The sequence below is a fragment of the Acomys russatus genome, chromosome 15 (assembly GCF_903995435.1).
Source record: "Acomys russatus chromosome 15, mAcoRus1.1, whole genome shotgun sequence".
NCBI lineage: Eukaryota > Metazoa > Chordata > Mammalia > Rodentia > Muridae > Acomys > Acomys russatus.
Genome location: NC_067151.1, coordinates 66,297,532 through 66,308,332, shown reverse-complemented (window position 1 = coordinate 66,308,332; position 10,801 = coordinate 66,297,532). Strand labels below are relative to the sequence as shown.

Below are 10,801 nucleotides of genomic sequence, written 5' to 3'. Positions count from 1 at the left end.
TTTCTAAATTTTTTTCTGTAAAATGGAAGGCAGACTGTAATCAGTGGATAGTGAACAACATCAATGACATTTGTATTTTTGTTTACTCAAAAGTTCCCTTGGAGTTAGCTCAGGTAAACACAATATAATAGCTCAAATTTTCATTAGAGTGATAACTGTGTGAACTACAAAATAATTTTCAGAGGTACAGAAAGCACACCTTCAAATAAGACTACAGCGTCTTTTGGTTTAAATGGTGAGAACTGCAAGTCTGCGTGAGAACAGCGTTAGGGGAGTGCCTCTGGCTCACTGACTCGTCTTCTTTTCAGTGCTGCCTCTTCACTAGAAGAATCCAAGAAATGAAGGGCCTGTTAAAGAAAAAACTTCTTAGAGACCTTACAGTTAAATTTTTAAGATTTTCTTTTAAAAATGTGTGTGTATATGTTTGTTTCTCCGTCTGTGGGTAGAGCACGTGTGTGCAGGTACTCTTGCATGCAAGGAGATGGTACTGGATCCTCTGAGGCTGGGATAGCAGGCTGTTTTGAGCTGCCAGATGTGTGTGCTGGGAACCAAGTTCTAGTCCTCTGTTAAAGAAGTAGGTGTTTGTGGTTTTTTTTTTTTCTCCTTTGAGACAGGGTCTCTCTGTGTAGCCTTGGCCATCCTGGACTCACTTTGTAGACCAGGCTGGCCTCGAACTCACAGCGATCCGCCTGCCTCTGCCTCCCGAGTGCTGGGATTAAAGGCATGCGCCACTGGGGCCGGCTGCCGTAGGTGTTCTTAATAACCACTAAGCTGTCTCTCCAGACCAAATTACAAAAAACAAGCAAACAAACACACCCTCCCTCCCCCCCCCCCCCCCCCCCCCCCCGGAGGAGTACACGCACACTCAACGATGCAAACTGTGGCGGCCAGGCGACAACTTGGAGCAGCTACTTTTCTCCTCTTGACACGTGGGTCCCATAGATTAAATTTAGATCATCATAGGGCAACGTGCTCTTACATGCTGGGGTACCTCACTGGTCAAAAGTTTTCTCCCCCCACCCTGTCTCTCAATAAAAATGATTATGCACCACATATAAGATAAAATGTCTTGGTTTTTTCCCTATTTACTTTTTATTATTAATCAAAAGCTTAAGTCTGCATTCCAGCTAAACTTGCCCAAAGAACTTCAGTGAGAGCCGAGATTACCGGGCACTGCGAGTAGATGGGGTAGGCGCTTTCCTGAGCTACAGAAGGAATGGTCTGCTGGGTAAGACGCCCGCAAGTGAAAAGAATTGGAGCTGCCCAGAGCCGGGAATGGTGACCTTCCTGCTGGTCTTGCCCTTCCTGGACCCAATGCGCTTCCACCTTCCCAGAGACCACATGCAGCCAGCCAGCTACTCAGGCTCGACAGTGCAGATAAAAAACTGGGCACTGTTTTGTGTTTGGTCCAGCATTTGCCATGGACAAGGTGCCAGGACCTGTACGCTTCAGGATGAAGCTCTCCTCAAATTTTTCCCCATAGACAGACCTGCCACCCGTGCCATTATGGTGTGTGAAGTCACCACCCTGGCACACGAATCCTGGAATAATTCTGTGAAAGGAGCAAGCCTTATATCCAAATCCTGTCTCTCCAATGACCAGAGCACCAAAGTTTTCTGCTGTCTTTGGAAATTTGTCTGGAAACAGCTGGAAGGCAGCAGGGCTCAAGGGCTTGCCATGGGCCATGATGTTAAAGTACATGGCGGGGTTGACCGTGGCTGCAGAGAGAGGCGACAGGAGACAGCCCCTTTCTTGTTTTTGAGACAGAGCCTTCTATGGCCCAGGATTGCTTCCCATGCACTACCTAACAGGGGTTGGCTCTGAGCTTCTCTCTCCTCATATACTCAGTGTGTCTAAGCATGGTTGGAGGTGGTGCTGAGGGCCTAGCACAGGCTCCATGCATGTTAACCAAGTGCTCTACTGACTGAGTTACATCTTCATCTCAGCACACGTATTTTAGACTAAGATAGGATACTTGGGGCGGTTTTTTTTTTTTACTTCAAGACAGGGTTTCTCTGTGTAGCCCTGGCTGTCCTGGACTCGATTTGTAGACCAGGCTGGCCTCGAACTCACAACAATCTGCCTGCCTCTGCCTCCCGAGTGTTGGGATTAAAGGCGTGCGCCACCACAGCCGGCTACTTGGCGCATTTTTAAAGTAGAGTATAATTCATTATTGGCAAACAATTTACCTATAAATAACTGCTAAAAGTATATACCCACAAAAGGCAAGATGTTCATTTGAGTTATTGCAGATAGAATTAGAAGAAGGAGTAATTGTAACATTTCATTTTTGAAATAGTCAAAAAATTGGAGAAATGAAAAGGGAATAAAGATTTTTTTAATCAAAGATGGGAAAACATTTTACTTTGGGACTATGTAAGATTTAAATATTTTAAGGCAGACAGTCTCATGACTATAATTGCAGCAGTTGGTACACAGAGGCAGGAAGAGCACAAGTTCAAGACCAGCCTCAGCTTCATGTTCCCAGTTAACCCCTGCCCCACCATGTCTTGATAAAAATGAGATGTTCAGTGCACTCACTCTCCTGTGTGTTCTCTTTTGCAGTGCTGAAGATGAAAACTAAGGCCTTACAATTGACATGGAAGTGCAGGGCTCTAGCTTCAGGGTGTGGGTGTGAGTAAATGGAGGAATGAGTTGGACAATGTCTAACAAAGACCTTCTGCTGAACTTTCATTTTCTGGAAAAAGTTAAAGTATAAATGACAAATTGAATTATGGTTCCTAAGAAAATATCAAGGTTTAAAACACAGAGGAAGACTAAGCCTGGAGAGATGGCTCAATGGTTAAGAGGGTGATAGGTCCCATTCCCAGCACCCATGTCAGATGTCACAAACCACGGTAAGTCCAGGTCCAAGGCACTTGTTTCTTTGGTGCCTGCACTCAGGTGCATGCACCCATGCAGAGACAAGAAGAGCTAAGTGTCCTTTGTTTTGTGGGGAAGGGTCTCTGACATTGCCCTGGCTATCCTGGAATTCACTATGTACTCTAGGCTGGTCTGAAAATCATAGAGATCTACCCGAGCCCTGGGATTAAAGGCATGCACCACCATGTCCTGCCATCGCCCCTCCCCCTGCTTTTAAAAAAAACCAAACAAACAAAAAAACAGGGTCTCACTACGTAGCCCTGAAAGGCCTGAGATTTGTTATGTAGACTAGGCTGGCCTCACAGAGTTTTGCCTGTGCCTCCTGAGTGCTGGGATTAAAGGCAAGGACGGACCACTATGCCTGGCAAAACATACACACACACATACATGCATACAAACATATATACATACATACATATATATATATAATTTACAAAATATAAATCTTTGGGAAGCTGGAGACATTCAGTGGCTAAGAGCACTTTAGTTGAATCTGACGCCCTCTTCTGACTTCCACAGGCACCAGGCATGCACGCAGTGCATATAGATCCCCCCGCCCCCGCCATGTATAAATCTTCTTAAAAACTGGAGAAATGCAAGAAAATGTCTTAGCGAACTGTCAATTTATGAAATCTGAACTGGCCCCAAACTCACTGTGCTCCCTCTAACTTTGTCACCTCAACTGCTGAGGAATTCAGAAGTATGTCGCTTCATTCTTTCCATTCCCTTCTTAAACGATGCATATTAAAAACACTGACTGGCAGGGGATATGGAGAGATGTACTTCTAGAGGACCCAGGTTTGATTTTTAGCATCCACATGGTGGCTCACAACTGTCTGTAACTCCAGTTCCAGGATATTTGATGCCCTCTTCATGCCTCTGTGGGGACTCCATGGGAGCATGTGGCATATGCCCTCATACTCATGCACATAAAATTTAAAGGACAAAACTAGCCGGGGAGCTGGTGAAACGGCTCAGTAGGTAAAGGTGCTTGCCACTAAGCATGAAAAACTAAGTCTTATCCCTGGAACCCACATAGTAAAAGGAAGAAACAAACTCCTGCAAGTTAATTGTCCTCTGACCTCCACATGGGCACTATGGCAAGTGAACACACGCACATGCACACATGCACACACATATTCAGAATGAACGAACGAATGCATACATAAATAACTATACCAGGACAGCCAGGGCAGTTAAACAGACAAACCCTGCCTCAAAAAGACCAAAAATATTGGGGGGGGGGAAACTAGTTAGGGATGTAGCTCAGTCAGTAGGATGCCTGTCCCAACACGCAGGACGCTCTGGGTTCTGTCTACAGCATAACTGGGGATGGTGGTGCACACCTATCGCCCCATGACTCAGGAGATGGAGGAAGGAGGTCTAGGAGGTCAGGGTCATCCTAGGCTTCCTGAGTAGTTCAAGGACAACCTGGGCTACACAGATCTGCTTCTAAGGCAAAAGGACAATAATTAACTCCTATGTACTTTAGGTTCTCTTTTAAACATTTCAAAGTGTTTAGGATTTCAGTGGTCTACATTTTTTGTTTCTTGGAAATCAAATCTAGGGCCTCACAGATGCTCAGCATGCACTCGACTACCAACATCCCAGCTCTTCAGGTGTCTAGAGTTAACTAATAATGTTCAAATCCTAGTTCAAATGTAGGGCTTTTTTCAAATGACAAATTATCTGATTTGGTAACGTTAAGTTTCCAAATATAAAGCAACTATAGAGATACGAGGAGACAGTATGTTTTCAGGAAACGTGGATATGGCATCTTTGCTGTTTCTCTTAGTTTTGATCTCCAGAAAGTTCTGTTCAATTGTGTAGCCCAAATGTCTGGAACATTTTTAGATCATTGTGCCATTCTACTTACGTTTTTCCTGATATACATGTTTATTTTACAAATTCTTCCAATAGCTGAATTGTTTGTTCATGGAATGGGCAGTAGTTACTTACATTTAGGAAACCTTTATTTTTTGAGACTCACACTATAGCTCATGCTGAGTTGCAGTTTACTCCGTAGGCCACGTTGGACTTGAGTGCTTGGTAGCCTCTGCTTTCGTCTCCCCCACACTAGGGTCGGGGCAGGAACCATCACATCCAGCAGCCTCAGATATTTGAACAAGTTTCGGGTGTCAGACTTTAAGGCATATTCAGGAATATCAAATTCGTCACCTTACTCTATAGTAACGACGTTCAGATAGCTGCCATTTTACTCAACCCATACATTTGCATTAGACTTACTGTTTTCCCAGCTTGACGAAGACTTCTTTTCCGATTTTCTTTAGAAGATTGTCCTTGCTGATTTCCGTTTATCTCCACAAAGACAGAAAAATTACTATTTCATTATTTCTCAAACAACAGGCAACAGTTGAGTTTTCAACCTTACACAACTATATAAATTTAAAAAGTTGCACTGGCACATAATTCAGACGGTATATGACTCACCTATCTTAAATGTATAATTCAGTAAGTATCTTCAGAGTGTTACAATTTACCACTCTATTCATTATTAGAACACTTCCATCTCTCTGGAAGCCTCACAGAAGCCCATCTTCTTCAGCTATTATCAATCTCCTACCCTCCAGCCTCCTGCCATTTCCAATACTTTGTTTCAGTAACTTTCCAAAATCTGACTTGTTTGTTCAATTTTTAAGACAAGGTCTATGTGGTCCTGGCTGTCCTGAGATGCACAGGGATCTGCCTGCCTCTGCCTCACTATTACTGAGACTAAAGGCTTCTTTTCACCACGTCCAGCCTCAAATTCTGACTTTCACATGAACAGGATCACATGGTGTGTGACCTCTGTGGTTTGGCTTCTTTCAACTAGTTGTATGTGTTTTAATGTTTCATTCCTTTTATGGCTGAATAATTCCACTGTGTGGCTCTAACAGTTTTGTTTATCCCATTATCTGTTGGTGGACATTTACTTTTTTCTACTTTTTGGCAACAGCAATTAATGTTGTATACATAGTTATTAAATACTGGATACTGGAAATTTACTGTCATATTACTATTTTCTATAAAGGACATACTTCATGCTTTACATTATTTGACAGAATTTTTCCAAAAATATTTTTGAGACACTGTCTTACTATGTAGCCATAAAGTTGTCACGTAGCCCTGGCAGGCTGAACTTTTACAATCTTCTTATCTCTGCCCCCTGAGTGCTGAGACTGCAGATGTCTGGCACATCTTTTCTTATGCTTGAAGCTGTCTTTTCAGCTGGAGGTACAGCTCAGTGTCCTGCATGTGTAAAGCCCTGGATTCCCAACACTGCTGAAATCTTCTTTTCTTTCTTTTTAAATTTATATGTGTATGCCACAAAAGTTATGAGCCACCCAACATGGGTGTTAGGAACTGATCTTGAGTCCTCTGGAAGAACAGCAAACAACTTTAACCACTGAGCCATCTCTCCAGTCCCTGAAATCTCAGTATTACTGAATATTTTTATTTCTGACCTTTTAAAGCTGTACTTATGTTACAATTTGTAACATCAGGAATACTTTTGATAAAATTTTCCATTTGGTCCAGCAAGGTGACTAACCAGTTAAAGGCCATGGCACATGTGTATCCACACACTTACGTGTATAAATGAAAATAATTTTAATGAAAAATGTACAAAGTATTAGTATATCCTCAAAACATCTTAGTGGTACATTACAAGAAAACCTTTTTATAAACAGTTTTATTGCCAGGCATGTCAATGCACACTTTTAATCCCAGCACTAAGCAGACAGAGGCTGGTGGATCTTTGTGAGGGTAAAAGCAATCTGGTCTATATAGTGGGCTTCAGGACTACACAGTGAGATTATTGTCTCAAAATAGATTTATTCTTTTTCTTCTTTCCTTCCTTCCTTTCTTTTTTGAGACAATGTTTCTCTGTGTAGCCCTGGCTGTCCTGGAACTCAATCTGTAGACCTGGCTAGTCTCAAACTCACAGAGATTCACCTCAAACTCAAAACTCAGAGATCCTGGGGCTGGAGAGATGGCTCAGTGGTTAAGCGCAGGCCTTTAATCCCAGCCCTCGGGAGGCAGAGGCAGGCGGATCGCTATGAGTTCGAGGCCAGCCTGGTCTACAGAGTGAGTCCAGGACAGCCAAGGCTACACAGAGAAACCCTGTCTCGAAAAACCAAAACAAACCAAAACAAACAAAACAAAACAAAACAAAACAAAAAAGAGTATTGACTGCTCTTCTAAAGCTCCCAGGCTCAATTCCCAGCACCCACATGGCAATTCACAACTATCTGTTACTCCAAGATCTGACACCCTCACACCAGTGCACATAAATTAAAATTGAATAAAATATTAAAAAAAAAAAACCTGAGAGACCCTCCTGTGTGCTGGGACTAAAGGTGTGCGCTGCCACTTCCCAGCATTGGTTTCGTTTTGAGACAGACCTCACTTTGTCACCCAGGGTGCCCTTGAGCCTGTGGCAATCCTCCAGACACAGCCTTCTGAGTGCAAAACCACACTGGGCTTAAACATTATTTTGAATGCTGCCTTTCTTCTTATATCCTAGTGAAAGATATTTATTCTAAGTTGAAGCTGGCTAGGATATTTTGCTGCTAGAAGTAATAATTCATGACATTCCTAATTTTTGTATCCCTCAGCCCCAGCCCCTCTCAGTAGAGTATAGCTCATGCTGGCCTGAAAGGCACCATGCAGCCCAGGGTGGCCGCAAACTCACAGCTATTTTCTGAATCCACTTCTCAAGTGTTGGGGTAACAGGTATGTACCACATCTGCCTTACGCTTATTTGTTTCTTACTCTCATCAGCATATTAGCATGAATATTACCTTCTGCTAATTCTAATTTTCTATTGAAAATGTGGAGAAGAAAAATACCCATGAACAAGGCAGCGTCTGGGGGATGCTTTACAGTCAGCTCTATGGGAGGAATCCTGAGGTATTTGCAATGTTCAGTTTCACGTTGCCATTATGATGTCACTGAGAGAGACCTTAGGAAGCTCTGCTCTAGCACAGCACTGGCAAAGTAAGCTCTTTGTTCCCTAATCTTGAAACTATTTTATAAATGCCTTTTCTCCATTCCTGGATCTTAGAGAGTAACTTAAAGGTCTAAAATAAAATCTGAACTAGGCGTGGAGTATGCAGCTATAATCCGTGTACACTGAAGACAGAAACATGAGGAGCAAGAAGAATTTAAGGCCTGTCTCAGCTACACAATGACTTCAATAACAGTTTAGGTTACCTGAGAGCTTGTCTTGAAAAACCAAATCAAATATGAACTTCTATTTAGTAAAATTAGTTATGGAAACTAAAAATTGATTTTTGCTCAATGAAATTTATATTATGCAAGATATCTACAAAATATCAACTTGTAATGGCAAGATAATCAATTTACAAAACAGAACATGGGTCCAGGTGATGGTGGTTTTTGCCTTTAATCCCAGCACTTGGCAGATAGAGGCAGGTGGATCTCTGAGTGTTGAAATTGAGGCAAATGTATGAGACAAGGCCAGCCTGGTCTACAGAAGGATTCCAGGACAGGCAAGGCTGCACAGAGAAAAGAAACCCTGTCTCGAAAAACCAAACAAAAACAAAAACAAAAAAACCAAAATACAACATGGGAACTTTCTGATATTCTAGAAATTTTCTTTAGAAATCTAGATAATATCATTTCTCAGAACCTTTTTCAGATTCTTCATGTATTTTGACCAAAACTTCCATTCTTTCCTTTGTGCCTCCATGTAATCTATTAAGACTTCTATAGTGATCTTGGGTCATTGTTTCCATCCAGGTACCACACAGTATCTTTTTTTTTTCTTTCTTTCTTTCTTTTTTTTTTTTTTTTTTGAGACAGGGTTTCTCTGTGTAGCCTTGGCTATCCTGAACTTTGTAGACCAGGCTGACCTCGAACTCACAGCGATCCACCTGCCTCTGCCTCCCGAGTGCTGGGATTAAAGGCGTGCGCCACCACGCCTGGCTACCACACAGTATCTTAAACAATGTGATCTATCTATCTGTCTATCAATCATCTATCTGTGTGTGTGTGTGCGTGCGTGTGTGTGTGTGTTCGTGTCTGTCTATGGTGTGTGTGTGTGTGTGTGTGTTCGTGTCTGTCTATCTCCCTGGCTTCTAGCATGTACTTGGCACATAAATAGCTATTTAAGAAATACTTGAGCCAGGCATGGTGGTGCACATCACTGTGAGTGAGAGTGAGAGAGAGAGAGAGAGAGAGAGAGAGAGAGAGAGAGAGAGAGAGAGAGAGAGAGAGGGAGAGAGAGAGAGAGAGAGAGAGAGAGAGAAACCCTTGAAAATATGAGGTTGAAAAGATGGATCAGCTGCTCAGCGCACTGGCTGTTCTTCCAGAGGACCTGGGTTTAACTTCCAGCACCATATGGACGTTCACACCTGTTTGTAACTCCATTTCAGAGGATCTAACATTCTCACACAGAAAAACATGAAGGCAAAATACCAATGCTCGTAAAATAAAAATAAACAAATTATTAAAAAGAAATGCTGGAAAATAGAGAGGTGTGGTGGTAAACAAGTATCATCTCAGCACTCAGAAGGTAGAGGCAGGCAGATCTCTGTGAGATCGAGCCCGGCATACATAGCGATATATATTTATATATGTGTATGTGTGTATATATGTGTGTTATGTGTGTATATGTGTGTTATGTATGTATATATGTATCTGTACACATATATAAGAGAGACCCTGTCACAAAAACAAAAAACAAACCATAAAAAACAAATAAAATAGCCTGAAAAATTCACACATGAAGGAGGAAATTACAAAATTATTTACCATTTTACTCTGAAAGATTTTTCCGCTTCTTGTTTTGCTTTCAGACACGTCAAGTTCAGATGTTTTACTAACTAACTGTTCAACCTAGAAAAGACATTTCACAAAACCATATAAAATACCATAATAAAAATCATTGTAAGTGGGGCCCAAAATATTAATCACAGCTAGGTGGTGATAGTGCATGCTTTTAATCCCAGCACTCAGGACGCAGAAGCAGGGAGATCTCTGTGAGTTTGAGGCTACCTGGTGTACAGAGTGAGTACCAGAACAGCCAGGGCTACATGAAAAAACGTGTCTTGGAAAACCAAAACCAAAACCAAAACCAAAACCAAAACCAAAACCAAAACCCAAAACCACAAAAAAAAAAAAAAAAAAAAAACCCACATAAAATTTAGCATCTTGTACTGGACACAGTAGCTCACACTTCTTTATTTTTAATTTTAATGTTGTTTTCTCCCTGAGACAGAGAGAGTCTCTCTGTGTAGCCTTGGCTGTCCTGGAACTCTCTTTGTAGACCAGGCTGGCCTTGAACTCACAGCGATCCGCCTGCCTCTGCCTCCCGAGTGCTGGGATCACAGGCGTGCGCCACCACTCCTGGCTGTGGCTCCCACTTCTAGTCACAGCACTCAAGAGGCAGGAGGAGGAGTGCTGTAACTTTGGGGCCAGTCTAGTCTAGGGAGTCCCAGGCTAGCTAAGCTTACATAATAGGACCCTCTCTCAACCCCTCAAACAGACAAACAGAAAAAGTGTAAGCTCTGAAATTCTTAGAGTCTATGAACGTTAATTTTTGTTTACATTTATTTATCAGGGAGAGAAGCATGTACACCACAGTGCATATGTTAGAGATCAGAGCACATCCTGAAGGAATTGGTGTTTTCATCATGTGAGTCCTAGGAATCAAATTGAGGTAATCAGGCTTGGTAGCAAATCCCTTTACCTCCTGAGCTATCTCACCAGCCCTCTACAATCATCTTAAGGTTTATTATTAAATATTTATTTACATAAACAAATGATATAAAGTGATCTACTAAAAACCTTAACATAATTTTATCTATAATAATTTATCTAAATACTTACTTTTATTCTGTAACACCTAAGGTAAGAAAGTGTGAGTAATAATCAAATAAGGATATACGCAATT

The 10,801-nt window shown here is 41.9% G+C and overlaps 1 protein-coding gene across 1 annotated transcript in view; it reads right to left on the bottom strand.

Annotated features, from left to right (window-relative positions):
* Positions 1-266: 266 nt before the first annotated feature.
* Positions 267-10,801, bottom strand: part of Hormad1 (HORMA domain containing 1) — a 31,713-nt gene continuing 21,178 nt past the window's right edge. Inside the window, exons 12-14 of the mRNA XM_051156949.1 lie at positions 9,661-9,744; positions 5,131-5,202; positions 267-347 (exon numbers count right to left, since the gene is read on the bottom strand). Of these exons, the coding sequence (XP_051012906.1) occupies positions 267-347; positions 5,131-5,202; positions 9,661-9,744 (237 nt within the window). The remainder of the gene's footprint in view (positions 348-5,130; positions 5,203-9,660; positions 9,745-10,801) is intronic.